Source organism: Aedes aegypti, chromosome 1, assembly GCF_002204515.2.
Source record: "Aedes aegypti strain LVP_AGWG chromosome 1, AaegL5.0 Primary Assembly, whole genome shotgun sequence".
Classification (NCBI taxonomy): Eukaryota; Metazoa; Arthropoda; class Insecta; order Diptera; family Culicidae; genus Aedes; species Aedes aegypti.
This window is the reverse complement of record NC_035107.1, coordinates 276,004,998-276,029,081: the sequence shown is the minus strand read 5'-3', so window position 1 is coordinate 276,029,081 and position 24,084 is coordinate 276,004,998. Positions and strand designations below refer to the sequence as shown.

The following is a 24,084-nucleotide window of genomic DNA, read 5'->3' as shown; positions in this document are numbered from 1 at the left end:
AAAGTTCGATGTGTTCAGTTAATTGTCAAACGAACTGTTGCAAATGTTGCGTGTAGTTGCATTCAACTACGTGTGTGGTAATTAAAAGTTTGTTTGTTTCAATCCAGTTGCAGTATAGTTGCGTTGCACCATACGAAACATGTAACAACGAAAACATGTTCTAGCAACACTTTGTTTGTTTAAATAGAGTTTATCGCATGTTGTGAGAAAATTTTTGCAAAAACTTTTGTTTATTTGAGGCGATGTGGTTTGCCTTACTATTGTTCAAAGAGCTGGTACAGTAGTGAGTAGAGGAAAAGATCAATTATCATGAGGTCAAAAGTTCAATACTCGTTTATATTTTTGTTTTCATTTTTTTTTCTCTTAAGTATTTTATAACAAATAAGTAGTTTCATTATAACAAAAATATGTTGCGGACAGACTTTGCTTTTTGTGCTTTCTGTATTGATATTCAATCCATTTGTGTAGGAGATATTTTCAATAATTGACATTTCTTATTAGTTACAAGAGACACTTTTACCCATGATTTGAAACAGTTTGTAGCCTAAGTAGTACTATACCTCTAAATTCCAACCTTCAACAGATTAACGTATTTGAACCACTAAGGTTTGTGGTTTACTAGACTCTACAAGGAAATTTCCAATTTGTTGCCTTTTTCATACCTACCAAATTCGAGACATGAGAAAATTTTCATTTTTTTGGCTTTTTTTTTTCATACGTATCAAAAATAAGATAGCCAACTATGTCCGGATCACGAAGTATAACACCAGTTGCAGAACATAGCCAACAAAAATATCCGAAGTGGATAAAAGTTCAAAAATAATCGAGATTTTGATATCGTTAAGCTGTTTTAGAACTCCACAGCAATTCTTGAAGGATTTCTGAAAACTAAAAAAAAACTACCAAAGATTTTCAGGAAAACCCCTAGAAACCAACAACAAGTTGGTTTCCCAGACAACCAGAAATCGCATGAAAGTTCACGTAATAACTCGTTTATTCATACTAATTACATCAAACTCGTAAAACACCTTAGATAAACTCGTCAGATTGATGAGTTTCCTCGCTTAAAACACTTTTTTTCTGAGTTCATTTGTACATTTTGCTTCGTCCCGTACACTCATACAAAGTAAGTCGAATCAATCCGTAACAGCTGTCAAATCAACAATTATTATCATATGTTAAGTCGCATAAGATCACAGGTTAGTTCGGTAGAATATGTATACACTCGCAATGTATGTTATTATTCATCACATAATAAATGTACGCATACCGCCTCCACTTTTGTACGTAGAAGGCCTTTTCGCGACATCCTATAAGTGAAATTTTGCACATACAAAGCCTCCAGGTGATTTCGTTATACGTACATTTTGGTTGTCTGGGTTCTAAGCGGTTTCCAGAGATTACCAATAGCCTTTGGACTGTACGAATTTCTTCGGAGTGCTTAAGGAGGCAGAATCCGTCATCAATTTCAGAATTTTCAAAAGCAGTTTTTTCGTTCAAAATCAAGAAAATTGACTGGAAAATGCGTTCACTGTACTCAATTCTCCAACCGCAACACAGTGAACACATTTTCATCGAATAATTTTCAGTTTTGAACAGAAAATCTGCTTTTGAAGTTTCGATGATGACGATGATTACGATGACGGAGCGTTGATCGTTAAGATGTTTACAAGAGTTATCCAGGGATTCCAAAAGTTCCCAGGGGGTTCCAAGAAACTGCCCAAATGTTTCCAGGGATTCAGAGTGGAGGTTTAAATGTTCCTAGTGAATTCAATGAAATTTGTAAGAGGCACCAAGAAATTTCCAGTGGTTTCAAATGGGTAATTTAAGTTCTCCAGAAGCTCCCATTGCAGGTGATTATTAAAGTGCTATCAGGAAGTTCTTAAGAGTACTGTAGTCTTTTCCAGCATTTGAAATGATTAACAACATGTTCGCTGTTCGTCGAAATAGCTTATCGTGGTCCAATTTCAATGTCAATTTTGATGGTTTTGTAGAGGAAAGCCTGAGTAGCCCTCAGGAAACATTGAGAACATCTCCGAATCCCATGATAATTTTTAAGAAACCCTATAGAGACCTCTGAAACCTTATAGGATCCACTTTGAGAATGCTTTGGAAACATCTGGAAACCTCTGAAACTCCTTTTGGAAGTCAATGAAAACTCTTGGGTATTTTTTACTAGCCCATAAAAGCGCTTAGGTAACCCCTGTTTTTTTCTCTATGTATACTTGAATCCGTTGGGTACATTTTCCAAAATCTCATATTACGAACTAATTTACTTTTAAACCTTAAAAGGCGTGGACGAATTTGTTTCACGTTTTTGATCATATCTTTTGACTCAATAGACCAATTCACAAAATTTTAACGGTATTGTGAAGGGGATTAGTCGCACCGTCATATGCATCCACTAGGATTTAGATACCGATGGCCAATCCGGATACATGGCCGGAAATGTAGTGTACACCTCCTTTTTCACGAGTGATTCTTGGTAAAATGTTATTAGATTTCGAATGTATTAATGGGATCGTATATTAAAATAGTATGTATAAAGTCTAACGATTGCATATGGACCCTTTGAACCACAATAATCACTTGACCTTCTGACATGTTCAGATATAGGGGGCGTAACATTAAAAACGCGATTTTTTTGAAATTCGAATTTCAATACCGGAGCTACGGCACAAAACTTAAAATGGTTTCTATACGTCCATAAAAATTGAAATTCACCTACAACAGTTTGAATATGCTGAAACAGTGCTTCTCTTAAGTTTTGAATAATGATAATTTTCTAATGGTGAAACTTGACCATTTTAAACCAAAAAATGGGGTTCTTAAATTAGACGTAAAATGATCAAAAGTATTCAATATGACCAGATTTGCTTTCAATGGTCGTCTTTTGTCGAGTAAATCTGGTTTCTATGGAAAACAAAATTAGATTTGGGTCGGTTCTCCAAAATCGCATTATGAGAGTTCTGGCCTCCGATATATGAACATGTCAAATGGTCAAGTAATCATTGTGATACAAAAATGGTCCACATGCGATTGATAGACTTAATACGTACTATATTCATATACGTTGACATAAATACATTCGAAATATTTTGAAATTTCATCAAGAATCACTCTTGGAATAGAAAGAGTACACTATATTTTCGGCCATGTATCCGGATTGGCCACCGGTAACCAAATCCTGGTGGATGCATATGAAGGTGCAACTAATCCCCTACACAATCCTGTTAAAATTTTGAGAATTGGTCTAATGAGTCAAAAGATATGATAGAAAACGTAAAACAAAGTCGTCCATGCCTTTTGAGGGTTAATCTCCCGTAGGGGTACCGGGGGCAGTACGAACACCCGGGGCAGAATGGATACCTCTTGTATATCTGCAAATGCGAATAATTTACACTTTATATGCGAACAATAATTCAATAATTATTATTGTTGTATTTGAAGATTGTTTATTAAACTAATATTAAAATATTTTCTGCTGTTAGGGTAAAATGGACATCGGTGACAGATTAGAGCTGAAACTTTCAATAGAAAGAAAGATATCTCCAAAGACAAAACTAATCTGATACATTCAATGTTAAATGCAATGATTACGATGTGAAACCACAAATCGGTTGAAAATCATCAACTGTGAATAAAACTATCCTGGAAGCAACATTGAAGGCAACCAAAAATGGCGTCGATTAGCTTAAACCGTTTTTAGTGGCACAGTGATCTATCATTACAGTTGCATGAGTGTGTAATTCTTTATTAGAAGTCCTTTCAATGATCTTGAGAAAAAATTCCTATAAATGTTAAGATGTTCATACTGCCTCACAGAGGTATTCCTCAGGGTGTTCATACTGCCCCGCATCCCCCTATTGATATTTTGGTGTACAAAAATGAGAATTGTGTACTACGAAAAACGATATAAAAAAAGTTTTCTCAATCCTTTCGCGGAAATAAACACTACACAACTAAAGACAAAACATAAATTTTACGGGATAGAATTTCGTCTCTTTTAGGTTATTGAACCCCCTGAGCAGAATCTCAATAATGAAAATCAATAAAGTAGATTTGGGTATGGTATCTTTCAATTCCGCTCTAATTGATAATTTTTTGACACACACGTGTATTTCGACAACCGGTTGCAGTCTTCTTCAGTGTTTTTTTTTCCTAATTTTCGTTTCGTTTTGTCGTATCAAGATACACGAAACATTTCTCGCGTAACTTTTTAAAGGAACTATCAAACGTCGAGAAGCTCTCTATGTTTACTTTCAACAACTGAGCCACATTCAAAGGCCTAGTTGAAGCCCAAGCAGAAAGTTCTTTTTTGTTGTGTCGGCCTCGGACATTTACATTCGGTTTATTCTCCACGTGTTTTACTTGGAAGTGCTTAGTTGAAGCCCAATCAAAAAGTTCAAAGAAAAGTTTTTTTTTCTTAGTTTTTTTGTTTAAGTTTCACACATTTTGAGTGCTTCTCAATTACGCCCAAGCAATCGATTTCGGGTTTTCGCATCGCCAGAGTGTTTTTTTGTGCGATGAGCATGCTGATTAAAGTAGATTACGGCTACTCAGTCAAGGATGGATGATCAATTTGGTGAGCTCTTTTCATGCTTTTATTTTGAATATACAATATATCATGAAACATATTATGTAACAGTTTGTCACTACCCAAGTAACCAATAAGCATTTGAAAGAGCATTTGATCTGCATTATATTCGTCTACACAGCATGATGTTAAATGCTCACTAAACTTATATCTGCTGGTAGTGCTGCTTCAATGCAGGTTTTGGCGAAATAACGGGCTCTCCAAGTGCTACACCTTCAGAAACAGTTTAATGACTGTCAAAAAAGCGTAACGCCTTGGTGTTGAAAAAATGAAACAAAAACAAATTTCACCTTCCGCTCGCTCTCTTTCATTTCTCACCGTTGTCATCACCCTCACAGTTTTTGTTGTTGTGTTGATTTTTTGGTAATCCATCTATGATTAGATTCAATCTCCTGATCCGGGGATAATGGTCTGTGAGTTGGACTGTGCTGTGCCGTGTTCCAGAATACGCTACAGATGGTGCAATGACGAGCACTGATTTAATGGCCTATTTAAAGAATGTTTCATACATAGATTGCAGTATGAGGTTGAAAATTTCCCTCTGTAGCATAAACGAGTATCATATCCTTCAGGTGAAATACGACGCATTTGTTCTTGGAACAAGAGAGATTGTAGATTTGTCGGAATTTAGTCATTAATGTCATACGATCAAATAATCTTTAAATCAAAACGTCTGCCTAGTTGAGTTTTGATTCTATCAAAGCGTATCCCCCATCTGCATTTACTTTGGTGCAAATCTTCGCATATTTGAGCAAGCGGTCCGAGTGAGAAAACATCAATTCAAACAGATTCTAGTTGGTACTCTCCTAAACAACCAAAGCGTATGTGAGATGGAATATGTTGCCAAATTTTGCAACATATCGTTTGTTTCTTTCTCTTAGCATTTGCGTAGCATGTAAATAGCATCTAGATTTCCTCGATCTGAAAACAGGACAAGCAGTGAAAATGCTGATTAACAGATGTCAGATCTTAAATAGCAATGCATCTGCTTGTTGAACACAGCTAAGCAAACCAATTGCTTGTATAAGGCAACCAGCAGTTCAAATGCTGTAAGCAGCTTACTGTACGACTTATTTCAATGCTTGGTGGTTACCTGGGTATTAGTGTTGACATAAATTCTTGTACATGTTTTACATAACATGTTTCGTTTCGTCATTACCAGTTCAAGAAATTTCATGCATCGGTTCGTTTGTATTGACTTGCTATAAATGCATATCGCATACCCTTACGAGGAAGACGATTAAATTACATAACATCCCCCACAGTCAAGTGAAACCGAACCATGTGATCTGCTTTACACTTGCTCCGTTTAATTTTCGTTGATTATCGCCGCAGGACCGCACTTGGAAATTGCGTTGCATGGCGTATAGGTTAGCTCTGTTATCCAGTCCCATATAATGAACGGAGCAACGGACGAAATCGTCGTCGATTGGTGGTGGTTTGCGCGTAAAGTTGAGGGTGATCTCGAATGTTAAGCCGATATGATTTACTGGCACGCAAACCTTGCGATAACAGACAGCTTGCGGTACAAAATGTTCCGATATTTTAGGTTTTAAGCGGTGATGGTGATGAAATAACGTTTGCTCCGAGATAGCAGTTAGATTTGATTGATTATAATTGAATTGAATTATTAGACAACGGAAAATTGTTTTGAACTTTGTGTAAGGTGGAATTAGGTTTATGTGACCCAGTACCTATTGGTGTCGTGTCTGAGATTGCGAAGACCTGTTGGCGAAAGTGAACAATGTCTTGGGAAGATATCTCTTAGAAGGTCACTTCTGAATATTTACTGAACTGATTGTGGTGAAATCACACAAAGAATGTGTGAATAAACGCTTATTTCCCTAAAAGTGGTTTTAAAACTTTTGCTGAACGTGCGAAGAAGGCTTATTTTCGAAATGTGTGCTTCATTCGAAGGGTCATACGGTATTTTTTTGAAAATTAGACCAAAATGAGCAATCAGTCTGGCGTTTTAATAAAATATTCCGAGAATTGTATCGAAGCAGCCTCCAGCCCCTGCTGTTCGATTCAAGTGAGGAAGCAATCGACATCGACGTCTGTTTAAGCCCAAACATGGATACCCCAATAACGTTACAGTACACTCGAACACAAGTGCGTGAGAATGTTAACAAAGTAATTTTAGCATATGGATAAACAATAAAGCACAATTTATCTAGACAAATATTGCACATATTATTACAAATAATCATGATGACTTGATTTTCCTCAATAATTTAATTCAAAACCACACCCAGTAAGCTTCGTGAGACGCCGTTTGCTATTTTCAGAATATACGTATAAAACTGTCACACTAAAATCAGATTAATTCTATACTTAACGTTATCTCCACCAAAATCCCATACGCCGAACCAACCTCTATAAAAAGCAAAATACACAAAAAAATCCATCTCTCCACCGCAACTCCTCATCCTGCAGCTCACACTGCAATTTCGTTTCCGCGCAGCGTTCCAAGATAAGTAGTTATGTACCTATGTAGACACAACGCCACCGGCATCCAACCGGCAGCATCGCGTCGCGCCGGTTCGATCATAAGCGGTGAGAAAAAAAACTATGCGTTCACCTTTTTCGTAGGCTTCGTGTGTTTATAGTGCTCTTTAATAGTGCTCTGCCCCATCAACTATATACCTTAGCTTACTACTAAGAATGTTGCTAACCCGAGCAGAAGCTGATTTCAAAATTTTATTAAAATGATAAGGAGTGTATCAAAAAGTAGTCGCAAACATTCAAAACGGTATATCTCAGAACATAGTTTATCTTTTTAAAAGCTTGTTTCACGCAAATCTTCATCATGTTATCAAATTTTGAAGCAACTAAAAAAATATTGAATAATATGCAGTCTTAATATAAATACAACAAGGTTTATGAAGCATAGAAAATAAAATCTTGCACAAAATTACATTTTTGAAGTGTCTTCTGAAGGTTCGATGATTTTTATTGAACAAAATGTATATCAAACAAAATAGGTTGAAAAGCTTATTCTATCGGAAGATATGTTAACTTCACACAGCACGTAAAACGAATTTCAAAAAAAAAAAAAATTATTGTTCTAAGAAATTATTGGAATAACGTCGGTTTTAGAAAGTCACTTTTGTATAATCAACTTTTGAAACTCTGTCATATATAGTGTCAATTATATAAAGTACAATTTTTTGCTTACGTTACTTCATAAATATGCAAAGAAACTTTTCCAATCAAAAAACAAATTTTTATTCGTTACAATCGTTCGATATTACCATTAACGTGTAGAAAGAGAAAAATCAAAAAACAAGGTCCTTAAAAATCGAATTTTTTTCGATTTTTGTATTTGTTCTCAAACACTCGTTTATGTACTTTTCGAAATGTTTTTCACACTATGTCATGAGTATTGAAACACAGAATATATTAGCATGAACAAGAACCGTTTTTTCTTAAAATTTAACACATTTATTAACATATCCTTTTATTTTCAGAGGTGTGCAAGATTTTTATCGACATCTGTTAGTAATTTGCAAAATTATCATACAAAATGCCACTTTATTGAAACAATATCACTGCATCGTTATTTTTAAATACATTGTAAAGCATTTCTGATCAAAAAATTGTTTGTAGGTTGAACCCAATATTTTTGAGACTGTTTTGAATGTTTGCGACTACTTTTCGATACACTCATTATCAGGTTTCGTTTTTTTTGTAACATAATAATACTAGTTTCTGATAACGATTCTCTGGCTTTGAATTTCACTTCAAAATTTTATACCACTTTGATATTTTTTAATCAAAGTTGAAGATCGATCCGTTCATCAAACAAAAAATATAAGTTAATTGAAATAAAAATAGAAAAAGTTTATTTTCCGTTACGCTTTGTATTTTTCAGAAAGTACATGTAATGGAAGTGGAAGTGAATGGAGTCACAATATCTTTGCTCTTGAAATAAACGAATTGGAGTTGAATTATGAATAGAAAAAATAAACTAAATTATATTTATAATTATGTTAATCTACTTAAGTGTTATGTACAACCTCCCAATTTTCCAATTTTCCATACCAGAATATAGAAAATATTGTGAGATAAAATTGAAACCAGTACTGCATATGCTACAGTAATGTAAAATCTAACAATATTTTTTTTTTGTAAGGCACTGCGTGCTCGTGGCCACTACTGTGCCGGAATCGGTTGATCTGTAGCTTCTTAACCGATACAGATCTATTTTTAACTATGGAGAGACCTCGTACGCTCACAACAATTATGAGTCAGCATTCGATGTTGGTTGAATAATCCGTGGCTGAGAGAGTGGAGAGAAACGTTGGCTCTATCCAAACGCACATCTTCCATTTGATAGCTCTAGCTTACTGTGAGGCTCTGCAAACACATTATCATTGCTTTTGAGATGAACTGAGGTTGGTTTCTCCGTCAACGCAAGAGCATGATTTTGCTTTCCTCTTTGCCATTTTGGGCAAAGAGCTACAAAGAGACAACGAAGAGCTGTCTGGAAGTGCTCTTCCCCGAACTGAGAAATGGAAAAAAATGCTCTCCCTCTAACTGAGAAAAGGAGAAAATGATCTCTTTCTCTTTTAAGCACTGAGGTTGTCAAAACAAACTCTTTATCACAGTGGGAATGAAAATAAGCAAAGACAATCGTGTAAACTCTTCATCCCGCAGATCAAGTACGCTCAGTTTGTGTGTGGGTAAAATCGCTTCTCTTTTGTAGTTGATCATTAAAAGGGGGAGAAAGAGGATAAGTCAAGAGCAAGGAAGAAGCCTGCTCCTACTCTTTTACTCTCACACCGAGCAGGTAGGAGAGAGCTCTGCTGTTTGTGAGGCTAGTTGCCTGCGAAAAGGGTCAGTTTGTCTCAGTCTCCATCTGATACTGACGGAGGATGGATGTGCTCCCCAAAGCACGGTCCTCCGTGAGGCGTCTTCTGGTGGCTGGACGGGTTTTTTTTGTGGAGGGGCTGGGAATCGAACCCATGACCTTCCGCTTATGAAGCGAAAGCGTAACCTCAAGGCTATAGACCGCCTCAATCTAACAATCAATATTATGAAGATAACTGATCTAATTAATGGTAAGAAACTCAAATCAATATTTAAAATGATACCTTAGCCTCCAATAAACACATTTCTGTAGACGATCCTAGCATTTTATTTTTCTATAATCGATCTGGAACCGTTTTTTTCATTCGTAATATTACGCATACATTAATTGCAAAAATTTGGACCATGGACTACCCGACATTACTGATCCGGTCAGTTATTTTGCATGACATAATTGCTAGCTTAAAAATATTTTTGTGTACTATGTTCTACTAAGTTCTCAATTTCGTAGATTCTCGCGTTTTTTGTTTTTTTTTTCATAACTCTTTATACATACAATAACGCACAAATGCTACCTGTTCATGGGAAATAATCGAAACATCTTTTAGCAAAAAGTTATTCAATATCGGCGGATAGACATAGAGATATGTTTGCCAAATTGAGTGTACTTGTGGTAACATTATGCTAAACTCACAATTTCTATTCTGTACACGGACGCATTACCAATTATACTACAGCTACGCTATGGTAGACTGAAGTATTTGGCTAATGACCATTGTAGCATCTCCAAGCTCCACAATCACTTTAGTCTAATATACCACACCTATCCCTCACCATATCTCTATCTGTCGGTATCGAATGCAGTTGGTGTAAATAGCTTTCCCCTAAAAGTTAAAATAGCAGACTACAATATCTACATAAAAGTAATTCGATGATTCAAAATAATTTAACCATCGCAAGGTTTAATGTTAATGTTTAAGGTTGTGTAAGTAACTTGTAAAGTAGCACAACTTTTTAAAGAATAGTAAGCATCATCAACTCCCAGCATTTGCAGATTAAAAAAAAAACTGTAGATTGAGACCCGATTCCCATATATTCCCGATTATTTACCATGAGCTAAGGTGATACGGTCCAAAAATTGTTCAATTTCAGCTTAACGTACTTCTTTCAATTTTGCATTTAAAAAATTTGAACACCTGTAAAATTTTGCTCCTATTTTGATTTTTAAATTCACTCTTCAGTTGTCAGAAGGCTGTCCAAGCAAGAAGAGCAGCGTATCAAAATTTTGCTCGCGATTCGCGAATTTTTCGTGCGAGTAGAGCGGATTAGCAAAATCGTTAAAAATTGTGTTTGGGGAACGTTTGTCAACAGCCAGGAAGCTTGGATCAGGGGAAAATCGAAAACTAGAAGCCGATGTGACGACAAAGAGAGTAGCCGGTAGTTTCAAGCGGAACCTCAACCTCTCTCTCTCTCCGAGATGCCGCATATTAGCTGGGTGAGTCATCTACAACCGTGCACCGAGCCAAAAAACGAGCCGGACTGTAGACTTACAAGAAGGTAGTGACTCCAAATCCAAGAATAAGCAAAACACGACGACCAAAGCGCGATCTCAGAGGCTGTACACGACAATGCTGACGAAGTTTGACTGCGTTGTAATGGTCGACGAAACCTACGTCAAAGCCGGGCACAAGCAGCTTCCGAGACAGAAGTTTTATACAGCAAAAGGAAGAGGAAGGTACCAGATATGTTCAAGCATATGAAACTGTCGAAGCTCGCAAAGAAATATCTGTGGCTCGAAAAGCAGCATTTTCTTAGCAACCGGGACTGTCAACCAATAAAGTGAAAGAGTGTTTGAATTAACGTCTGCTGCCTTTCCTGAAACCGATGGTCCTTTATGGGCATCAAACGTGGACGATGTGCGAGAAGGACCTGCAAGCACTCGGAGTCTTCGAACGTCGGCTGCTTGGGACGATATTCGGCGGTATGCACGAGAACGGTGTGTGGCGGCGAAGAAGGAACCACGAGCTCACCCAGCGCTAAGGCGAACATAGCATCCTAAAGGTAGCAAAAGCTGGAAGAATGCCGGGGCATGTTGTAAGAAAGCCGAACAACAACCCTGCAAAAATGGTGTTCGCTTCCAATCCGACAGGTACAAGAACGCGAGGAGCACAGTGGACACGGTGAGCTGACCAGGTGCTGCAAGATCTCGCGAGTGTGGGCCTTTCTTGAAGAATCACGGTTGTTCCGTACTATTTTGACCGGATTTGGCATCATGCCATTACGGTAAAAAGGTCAATGAGTGATACGCCGCCAAGAACGTGCACGTGATTCTCAAGGACAAGAACCCTCCCAACTCGCTAGAGCTCCGCCCAAATGTGAAATATTTGGCTATTGTCAAGCGGAACATGAAGAAGACCAAACAAAAAAAAAAACTGCTAGTGACGAAGGCAAACTGGCGTTCTGCGGCAAAGAAGCTGGACAAAGTGGCTGTACAAATGTACTTCGAAAAATAAAATTTCTTATATATGCAGACGACATGAAGCTCTTCATGGAAGTAAGTAATTCTAGCGAAGCAGAAGAATTTCAGAATGACATTAACTTATTCTTCACTTGGTGCCAAAAAAGTTTACTTCAGCTCAATATCAAAAAATGTAATTCAATAGCATTTAGTCGAAAATATGTAACACCACCAATTGAAGTATTTTTAGGAAATCAAGTAGTGCAGAAGTGTAAAATTGTAAGGGATTTGGGCGTAATCCTAGACTCTAAACTCACTTTTGTAGAACATTATAATTCCATAATAAACAAAGCAAACAGCATGCTTGGCTTCATTAAGAGGTTCAGCAACAATTTTCAAGACCCATATACTATTAAACTATTGTATACTACATATGTAAGACCAATTTTGGAATACTGTCATCTAGTATGGAACCCGTATCATGTCGTACACGAAGAACGCATAGAATCAGTACAGAAGCAATTCCTTTTATACGCCCTTCGGAAATTGAATTGTACTGTACTGCCACTTCCGTCGTATGAAGCACGCTGCATGCTCATCAACTTGGAAACACTTAAGCAACGCCGGGAATTCGCAATGATTCTCTTTATAAACAACATTATTTCGAACCGTGTAGACTCTGCTGCACTTCTTTCTCAACTAAACTTCTACACACCCTCTCGGCATTTAAGAACAAGAAAATTATTTTCAGAAAAATCATGCAGAACGCATTATGCTCAAAACGGACCAATAAACCGTATGATGCGTCAGTATAATGTACATTGCGAATTCATTGGCATTACTATGTCAAAAGAGCAGCTTAAAACACAGCTAAAGAACAATAGAAGTAATCCATAGCATGTAAGAAAGTATTGTAATTATTGTATGTAGTCTACCTATGCTTGACGAAATAAATAAATAAATAAATAAATAAAATCTAATGACAGGGGTCAAGCGATAGGCTTGTCAATTCGGATTTGGAAAAGTGGAAGCGTAACTAAATATTTTTCCTGAATTATATACTATTTGAACTTGAAAAATAAATATAATTTGATTTTTGAAATGAACGATTTTACCAATTTACAAGCTTTCTCCCTTAACCAAATTTTGACTGTATCACCCTCTAGTCTACATACCGGAGAAGAAATCTGTGTTCAAACAAAAGAGCAGCAGAAATCTCGTTCTCCCTATTGTTGTTTCAGACGGGTTCTCGGAGAAAACAGAAAACCTATATTTAAGTATTGTTATACAGCCATTCCATGAAAAACCGATCTAGTGGGTCTCCGAATTCCGTGAAAATTTGCTATTTTGTCCCTTATCTGAAATAATATTCTAAGGTTTGGATTTTGAGTTGTTTTATCTCCATTGTTCATTCTCTTCGCTTCCTGACAACTTGAGACCTTAAGCTCTCATTCCATAAAAAAAGATTGGAAATCGGTTGAGCTGTTCAAAAGTTATGATTTTTTTTAAACATTACAAATCTAATGCGCTGAGATCTACAGTATGTGCCGATGAAAAATGACTGATTTTTTATTTTCAAAAAAATATATCTCAAAAACTAAAAAACATACATCGCTGAAAATTTGACATTTTACGTAAAATTTTCTGAACTTTTAAGAAAAAAAATGAGAGCAGCAATAGCCCCTTTGGTCTCGAGGCCTTCAAAACACGAAAAAACGGAAACTATTGAGTTTTTTCATGTAAAAAACACAATTTTTGTGAAATTTTATATTTTTCCCAAAAAGTCAAAATTTTTAGCCTTCATTTCGTCCAAAAAGATTGAAAATCGGTCAAACGGTTCAAAAGTTATAATTTTTTTTTAAATAAAAATTTTGCAAAATCGCGATTTTTCACCCTATTTCGGAAATGGTCACCCTAATCAAAAAATCCAAAAATACGTTTATCCTTATTTCGGATAAGGAACAAAATAGCAAATTTGCATGGAATTCGAAGACCCACTAGATCGGTTTTTCATGGAATGGCTGTATACTTACTTTTGAGTTATTTTTCTCACCCTATTTCATTCGCTCCTTTCATAGTTGTCAGGAAGCGAAGAGAATGAACAATGGAGATAGAACAACTCAAAATCCAAACCTTAAAATATTACCCCAAATTTAAGTAAGTGGCACAGTACTGAAAGTTGAGTGATTCGATCTACTGGTTGAGTGAAATTAACTTAGCCAGTATATATTTTTTAGTTGGATGTAAATGGCAACAACTTCCACCCCATAAACTCAGTATAAGATTAACGCACAATCCCCCTGAATTGAATGGGATGTGGGATCATTTTCATCGTACAGTAAAACTAACCAAACACTTAAATTCGGTGCTTGCTTTCACTGAACTTTTACTTTTTTCGTCAAAATCTCAAAATTTCCGAAAACTCTGTTAATTTACTCAGTATACCAAGTTTCAGTAGAAGGTGAAAAATAATACTGATGGCCAATGATTTTCAGTAAAACAACTGAATGTTCAGTATGTTTTTGTGTTTTATAGATAAAAAAGTAACGAACAAGACAATCTCGAATAAGTGTTTGAGACTAATCCATTTGCAAGACACAACAAAATATTTTGAATAAGTTTTCACAAACAAAATGTTTAGAACTACTACTATTTAGAACTTCCCTGTATTTGAAATATGAATCATCTAACTATGTTGCTAAATCCGTTGTCACTCTTATAAATTTTCTAACACGCCAGCAGCGTACATACAAAATTCGTCGTTTCTTGCATATGACCAGATACGAAATTCCTCTAAATAATCAAAATCTAATTTTTAAGTAACTAAAGTATTACAAACATCGTAGATTTATGTTCCGTAGTAGCTAAAAACTGATTTCCGTAGAAAATTAAGCGTATAAATCATCATACAAGCTGGGGAACTTGCATGCAAGTTGATTAACCCCTCTACCGGCAGCTTCATTTTTTACCGCTAAAAAAATATCCAAATCGCGATAACTTTTTTGTTTCTCGATATTTTTGCGCCATTTTTTCACAAGATCTCAAAAAACTCTTCTAGTTTAAGAATGCGTGACGATATTATTCATTGGTGATCTGGTTTAGAAGATATTCCGATGTTTCTTGGGGGTCCGACATTCTAGATATAAAATACCTTTGGCGGCCATTTTGTTTTCGGTCAATTTATCAAAAATAAAATAAAATGTGTACTATGCAATGCCAGGTAATGAGAAGCTACTATGAAAAAATCATACATATCGGTTCAGTATTCCTGGAGAAATCTGGAAATGACGATATGAGGTTTTTTAGAGTTTTCAAGATCTTTATTTGTTCAGTGTGGTACCAGAAACATAAATGCTCATTACTCAAAGACGGCTGCATCAAATTGCTTTATTTTTTCACTACATACTCGTATTGATGTATCATTCCGTGGAGTGAACATCCAAATACGATAAAAAATCTGTAGCCTGAGATATTTACGTGGGTTATGGCAACGCGTCGATCCCCCAAGAAATTTCGGAATATCTATGGATCCAGATGTGCAAATATCAATATCGACACACATTCTCGAACTAGAAGAGTTTTGAATGCTTGTGATAAAATGGTGTAAAAATATCCAGAAATCAAAAAGTTATCGCGATTTGAGTATTTTTTAGCGGTAGAGGAGTTAAATTCAATAAATCATGTCACTTTTACAGTCAATATTTCATTAGCTAGACACACCATGACATTTTAAAAACTCCAACTCAGTAACCTAAAATTTAGTAAATAGAGGTATTTTGGCGCTTGAGACAAAAACCTGTTCCGCAGTGTTACATAAACTCTAACAATAATCTGTCTTATGGTGGAGTTAGGAGTTGCTAAACCTTGATATTTCATAACAATGATTCAATCACAAAATATAATCTATTGGAAATTGAACATCAACAAAGTATCAACATTATTAAATCGGTATGTAATTTGTTCATCACAATGCACTATGGGCTAGGGACGCAATTTGGCTGGACAAAATCGATTACTGTCTTGTGTGTCTTCGACAATGTTTTTGTAACAACGAGGACCATCTACTGAAATAACAATCTAACCATTTACTATGACGTTCTAGAGACTTGGCATGTTGGGTAAAGTTGTTCATTTTGATAAAATAAATATCTCTCTCCAAGACTTAAAAACTAGCGAATAAATTTTACTAATATGACGCTTTAAAACCAAAAAAAAAATACCAAAACAACCAGATACAGTAAAATTTTCATGAATAGGTTTTGATGGGACCATCGACTTAAATAAATAGCGAGTTATCGATTTTGTCCCTCCAGATTGCATCCCTGGCCCATAGTGCAAAGGTTACTAGTTTTGATTTTATTGTTCGATTTGGCGAAATAGATGTAACGATCAACTAATAGATATATTTTTTATGGTTTAATGAACATTTAAAAAAAAAAATATAAGTTTTCAGTTTTATATTCGCTATCAAAATTTGTTATCATTCTTTTTATTTCAATACAATCTTGATCTCATATAACGTTGTTTTTAACTCGATCACAATATTACATTATTGAGTGATCGTATACAATGATATCGAAATTTGTTTTCAATCAGTTTCCATCCCCTGCTCGGGAAGGCGTACCATTTCTTGTGAAAAAAAAACAAAAAGAAGAAACATCCCGGCGGCGTGGCGTTTCTTTGACACCGAGAGACATGGTGATGGATGCTGGAAGGAGGGCTGTCTGTGGACCTTCTGTGGCTGCTAGCACAGCGTGTCGTGGACAATGAATGATTCGCTTATGATGATCGGGCAACGCAAAGCCGGCAACATCGTGTGATGCTGTTTTTGGTTCAGGTGATCTTATTGCAACAGGGGAGGCATTTTTTCGAGAACGTCCCCGTCGTCGTCTCCTCTCAAGTACATAGTGTAAAGCCTGAAGTTACTCCTTGGCCGAGTGCCAATCAAGCCAGTATAAATTGGCCGCCGAGGCTTGATTACGGCACAGTTCAATCGATTGTTTAGTGCTGTGAACAACTACTTCTTCCGATCATCGAAACATGGCTTTCAAGGTACGTTGAAGCGTCCTGGCCTGGCGTGAAGTGGAACTCTTCTAGTGATACTTGGTGTTTCTTGTAGAGGATTCTGGTTTTGTTTGTAACATAGTGCTACAATGTGGATTGTTCTTGTATTTTGCAGTTCCTGACCTTCTGCGCCCTGGTGGCCGTTGCCCGCGCTGGAGTCATCGCTCCGGCTGCCGTGGCTTACACTGCTCCAATTGCCAAGACTGTGGCTTATGCTGCCCCAGCTGCCCATGTAGCCTATGCTGCGCCAGCTGCCCACGTGGCTTATGCTGCCCCTGTTGCCAAGACCATTGTCGCCGCCCCAGTTGCCAAGACTGTCGTTGCTGCTGACGAATACGACCCACATCCAGAGTACTCCTACAGCTACGGAATCTCCGATGCCCTGACCGGTGACCAGAAGTCCCAGCAGGAATCTCGTCACGGAGATGCCGTCCAGGGATCTTACTCGCTGGTTGATGCCGATGGCTTCAAGCGTACCGTTGAATACACCGCCGATCCCGTCAACGGATTCAACGCTGTCGTCCACCGTGAACCTCTGGTCAAGACCGTCGCTGCTGCCCCAGTTGCTAAGGTTGTTGCTGCTGCCCCAGTTGCCTATGCCGCTCCAGTTGCCAAGACCATCTCCTACGCGGCCCCAGCTGTGACCAAGACCATTGTCTCTGCCCCCGCCGTCACCAAGACCATCGTGTCCCAGCCGGCTGTGGCTTATGCTGCCCCAGCTTACGCATACCACCACTAAACGATCAAGACTGTCAAGAAGTACAAGTAGCACCAGCCAAGGGAACCCCGTTTATGATTTCACATTTGCATTTTGAAACCCCAGGCGAGTTCAGCCCCGTTCTCGCCGACCTGTAAAAATTGAACACTGCAACTATTTATTTTTTTGTTTAAAATACATTAATCAATGAAACGTAACCTCTCTGTCTGTCAACTTGTTCTCTAATTCCCCCTTTTCAAAATATAATCTAAACTCCTTAAACCCACATACTTAAACGGGGGGACCAATTAGCGTGGAGCGACCGTGAAGGTCATGGTTGAACGTGCAAAAATTCTGCACACAACCCGACGAAGACTGACAGGCCGGTCACGAACCGAGGCGAGCCTCATTTGTTGCAAATTTGTTGCTTCTGGTTCAGGTGAAAGGGATCCGCACGGCTTCACAATGTCGCGCTGCCGAAGTGTGCGGTCTCAGCATTGGGCGCGAGTCATCAGTCAGTGTCTTTGGCATTTGGGTGTTGCTGGCTGGGGGTTCGTTGGTTCGTGGGAATCAATTTGTCACAGCGATGAAATCACTCGGTTAGTTGTTAGCTTTTTTTCTTTGGCACCTTTTGCTAGGTGTTTTCGAGTTTGAATGACTGCGTGGATATTGTCCTAAACTATTTTATGGCAAATATTTGACGAATATTTCTTTTTAGTTTTGGCATTACGTCCCAGCTGAGAACTATACCTGTTTTTGGCTCAGTATTTTCAAACATTGCTTCAGTATTTAATATCAAGAGGTTTGAAGGTTTGTTACCGTCTTCTTCTTCTTTTTGGCATAACGTACCCACTGGGACAGATCCTGCTTCTCAAATCTTCACTGAAGGTGCCAATCGAGAATCGAGCCCAGACACCTTTTGCATGCCTTTGCTTTGTAGCAAAGTATATCGACAAGCAAAATACGGAGACGGTAGTTTTTATTTGCTCACGGTAGTAGAAAAATGTTCAATCCGAAAACTTTATTTGTTAGCTTCATCGATACATGTTGATTAAATCAATCACCGAAAGAATGCTTGGCAAATAAGTTGAAAAAACATGAAACAATAACTTCAAGCATGACTTAGTCTTATTTGATTTAAAATCACTCGAGTGGATTTTGTTGACGATCACGAATACTGAGAGTAAAGAATATTTTTCGATAAAAAAATATGGGCTATTCCACAAAAAGAAGCTGAAGCATATGCAAACCTGTAATCGATCAACAGGGGCCTACCTTAGGCGAGTGGTTAGAGTCCGCGGCTACAATGCAAAGGCATGCTGAAGGTGTCTGTGTTCGATTTCCAGTCGGTCTTTTCTTAAGGGAAATTTCCTTGACTTCCCTAAGGCATAATGATGATACCTGCCACACGACATACGAATGAGAAAATAGCAACTTTGGAAAAGAAAGCTGTTAGTTAATGACTGTGGAAGTGCTTATTAAAGCTGAGAAGCAGGCTTTGTCCCAGTAAGGACATAATTCCAAGAATAGGAAAGCAGAAGAATCCATCACTATTGGCAATAATTGAGTCCCTGAGGAAGGTTCCAAACGGACCGAAACGTTGGACAAAATAAAATAACAGTTTTTAATTTTGTAAAGACTGAAAAGCCAATCTATTATCAACTACGATTTTCTGGCCAGATTTGGCATCGTGCCATTGTTTGAAAGAGGTTTTGGAGTGGTACAAGGCTAAGGAGGTCAACTTCGTGCCAAAGAATCTCAACCCCCCCCAACGCACCAGAATTGCGACCAATTGAATGGTACTGGGCCAGCACTTCGGAAGCATCCTAAGGAAGTGATATCGGAGTAAGATTGATTACATAAACTGATAGAGACCAATGAAGTACTGATTTAACCGAAATAAATTTGACAATTTTTGAATTTCAAAGGAAAACATGACAAAAAGTTGTGAAATAGTGATCAATTTGCCCCCGGATTACGGTACCACATAAAAAAGTTGGTCCAAGTGTTGTACAGGAACTTACCAGTAGCGTGAAGATAAAAGTTCGTCCATTTGGTCATGGAAATTGAAATTGAATAAAACAAACATGGGAAAATATTAATAAAATGTTTTATTTTACTCCGTGAAAGTTTCAAGATGATTGATCGAACGTGCAAATTTTGCCAAATATTTGTGTGTGTCGCAATTTGATTCCGTACACCCTTTAAAAACGCTCAAAAAATAATGTCATATGTTGGACAATACATTTTGTCGTTGCTATATAATTGATCATCCATAGCTGTATATTATTGCAAGCGAAAAAATCTATGGTTCAACGTATGATGGACTATGGAGCATTTTATTTTTTATGGAACAATGTCGGCTGCTGCTCCAAGCACGATGTACATTTATGGCAAAATCTAATGATGTTTATGATGCAATTATATGTTTTAAAGAATCAATGCAGGTATAATAATGGTTACATTTAAGAATTTCAATCGAACATGTTCATTTTCTTATAATGCATTTTTACTCAACTCCCTCAATGACTCATAACAAAGTTATGTTGATAAATTAGATGGCAATTCACTCTTTAAGCTAAAACAACTTCTTGAGAGTGGAACAAAAGTAATACAGTCAACTCTCCCTTATTCGATATTGAAGGGACCATCGAGTTAGGGAGGTATCGAATTACAGAACACAAAACCAGTGTAACTGCGATCCAAGGGACCATCGAGGTAGTAATGAAAACCAACTTTTACTATGGATCTCTAACTCGATTTCGAGATACGGAATATCGAGTAAGGGAGAATTAACTGTATTATGTTTTATTTTGTTGCATATCATTTGCGTCGTATATGTTGCGTAAAATCACATTTGAATAATAATAATAAAATAGATGGAATAAAGTTGTTTCATACGTGTAATCGTATTAAATGGACTGTAATAACATTCACTTTTGCTGTAATGTTACAATCCCAAACATTTTTTTTCGAATCTTTACTTCCTAGTTAAAGACACTTAGTGCTATGAAGCTTACATAACGATTAAGCGATTCGCCTACAGGGCTCTATGAAACTTGTACTAGAAAACATATTAGAATCACGTTTGTGCTGCCACTGGAATCTCGAGATTAGCGATTCTCTACCTTCGTTTTGAGTTGTTAAGCGTCCAATGCTTACCTGAAAGAAAGAATAGAATAGAACAGTTAGTTTAGTTTGTGACAGAAAAGTTAATGATTCATGTTTTTTATATAACGCTGAACGAAACTGACAAATATATCTACAACACCATATTCAAACTAGAAACAACTAATTTTGAACACGACGCATTTGGAGGTTTTGATTCACTTTGATATGAGAGCTTTCTATATGCAATGATGATAAAAATTGAAAACAATAAGGATGTTAGACTAATAGGGTATCCGTATATGCAGATCTGAGTCTATGCGGATTGCATAGGTATCGAGAGTAAGGTTATTTGCAGTACAGTTTCATTTTGGTTAACGTGTTATCAGATTAATAGGTAGTAATGCCGGCCAATTTTTTTTTTAATTTTGCAGAAATATGCGCTCACATGCTAAAACTATTGATGCAAAGTTTGGGCTCAATAGCTATTTGAAAACGAAGAGATCAAAGTTGCCGAAAACACAACAAGTCACCATAGTTGACAACAGAATTTTCAAAATCTATCAACTTGCAAACAGTTAATGTAAAATTAGCGTAAAGTATTCAACTGTTCAATAAAATTTCGTTTTATTACATCGCGGAACATTGTTTTGTCTCAAGAACCTACGTGTCGCTATTTACTCAATTTCAAGGTGCTGAATCTATTGCTGTTTCAAAAATAACATAGCACGTCAAGTTTTTCAGATATTGCCTGTTGAAAATGTAGAATTTGAAGAGTTCAGCTCCTTGCATGCAAATTCATCAGCTTGTATGACATTTTGTATAGAGTATGAAAGCGTGTTGTGAAGTCGATTTAATTTAATAGCGGAATTAAAACCAATTTATGTATTGTATGAAATTGGATGTCTCGATTTGCAAGCTTGATGGATTAACTTACTAAAAGTTTGATAAATCACACCTTCCATTTTATGTAACCATCGATATACCCAGTTCTGTATACTACTTTGACGACATGTAGCACAAAATTGTGACGTGTGAACATTACTGCACATTACTGAACATTACTGAGAATGGTATTAGATTTAGCAACCCCTAATTTACGAAAGACATATAATTTGATATTTGAGACACGCGAAAATGTTATTTTTGTAACGCAGTGTTCTATAACAGATCTTGACCTTTGCAATCAATGTTGATACAAACCTTCGTTATGGTATTTCTCTCATCTTCGCTTCTGTAACAAGGTCAACACATGTTGCAGTTTTACATATGCTCATTGCGAAACGATTCAATTCAATCGCGAAAAAAAACATGGTTACGCGTTGACGCTCGGTGTCCAAAGTGCATGACCACCATGTTTCACCGATTTGTTGACCGACCAACTAAGAAGTGGCAGACAATGATGTTTTCATTCGGGGAAAGGGAAAAGGGAACGTACATAACGATGATGATGATGATGAACAGTATAAAAAAATACGCGCTCTTCCACGTTTTGCGTTCTACAAAGGGTGTATATGATAAAATCGCGTGCTACAGATTCTGTCTTTTCAAAAAAAAAATATTGCAATTTAGATTAAACTTTTGTTCATTCGAGAACATTGAAACGTACGTTTGCCTTTTTGTAGGTGGCAAAGATTTGTCGTGACCACCCTTTATGCGCTCTTTGTGTCGGCAGAACTTTTCTGTTCATGTTTTCGACGAACGTTGCAACGAACATGGGGAGGACTGGGTCATAAAATTGCATTTCCCGCCTTTCAGTTATTTAGTTGTCCGGTTGAAACTATCCTCCTTGATTGTACTGCTCGTTAGTTTATTTTTTTTTTTTAATTTAAGGACAGTCATATAAATTAATTTTCCCAGTAAAAACTTGGTCAATCCCGAAGGTATCCTCGTTTTTTGTATTAACAAATTCAAAACTTATACTTTAGTTACAAAAACAAGGAAAACTTCAATTCTCAAGTAAATAGAGCAAAATTCTTTAAAAGGAGATAAATTTTCGTTTCAGCACGTGCTGATTGCAATTTTGTTTTGCTCCTGAAATTAGCTCATACGCGCACGAGTCATCTCTTTCGAGTTGATTTGCTGAAATTCCGTTTGATTGTGACGTCCAAATGGAACGATAAAGGGAAAATGTCGAATGCTCCATAATCACTCTTTTCACCAGAACTCATCCCAGCCGGGAGCTTTTAATTTGGATGATTCGCAGTTTCAATTCGCGGCGGTAAAATTTGGCCATTTCCTCTTTTCTGTGTGTAATTTTATGGATTGTAAAAAAGCGGAACATTTTGGTGCTCTCGCAAATGATAAGACAGCCTAATGTCTCTGCGTGACGCCAGTGAGACATAACAATACGATGAACGTTGCAGACGCCAAGATATTGCTTAGATGTCGCTTTCAACGGCTTAGAAGACGATGAAGCATAATATTTTCAACTCATAAAAAATATTCTAAGGAAGGTCAATCTTCAAATCGAATAAGCCAACCTTGACAACAAAGTGCTCACTATCTAGTCGAAGGCTCCATTCGTCATTGCACAGGATGTCTTCCGGTTGGATGTCCTGCATCTCGCATATGCTCACTCGCCCTCCGGCGGCACAAATTAGATTACCAATTTCATTAACAATAACAATAAATATAAACCTAGAGAGAGTACATCCTGGCGAGAATGGCGAAACAAGTTTGGCCTTTTGTGACAGAGCAACAGAATCAGCAGAAATAAACGAGACCCGTTTAGATGCTTTTACAGGGTGGGTTTCTAGAAAAATTGTGTTGTTTGTCGGAATAAGCTCAACGGCTTTAGGACATATGGTCGAGGGAACATTTGGTCGAATGGCTTTTAGTCGAAAGGAAATTTGGTCGTTTGGTTGAATGACTTTGACTTGAACATTTCGTCAAAAAAGTATTTTGTTATGGTTGATCGAAAAATCGTTAAGTTCAACAGATATAAAACTAAACTAGGTTTTTTGCACATTGGATGATAATAATTTCATTTTTAGATAGATAATGATTCATCAGAAGTCAATAGCGAAGATATCAACATGATGATTATTAACTACTAGTTGACCTGGCAAACGTTGTATTGCCAACCAGTAGGCCGTTTTATGATTCTATGAAGACTCCCGTACAAAGTGACAGCTTTATTTTCATTAGCTTTTTCGAGTTTTCCTGGTGAATTTCATAAGCTTTCAGTTCATACGATCACGTCGGAAATTTTGGCGAACGAAACAAAGGAAGAATCATTCATATCTGTTGACCCGTTCTCAAGTTTTTTCATGACATACAAACACCATTCCATTTTTATATATATAGATGATTTAAAACGTGTTTAGTATATATACTAGGGTCTAG

General features: G+C 37.0%; 2 protein-coding genes across 6 annotated transcripts in view; one reads left to right on the top strand and one right to left on the bottom strand.

The window, feature by feature from the left end:
• Window positions 1-24,084, bottom strand: part of LOC5572409 (papilin) — a 352,322-nt gene that overhangs the window by 208,367 nt on the left and 119,871 nt on the right. The window lies entirely within an intron of this gene.
• On the top strand, window positions 16,767-17,846 carry LOC5566417 (larval cuticle protein A2B). The gene is made up of 2 exons (XM_001650759.2): window positions 16,767-16,919; window positions 17,047-17,846. Exons 1-2 carry the CDS (start codon window positions 16,908-16,910, stop codon window positions 17,668-17,670), a joined length of 636 nt encoding a protein of 211 aa, XP_001650809.1. The 5' UTR covers window positions 16,767-16,907; the 3' UTR covers window positions 17,671-17,846.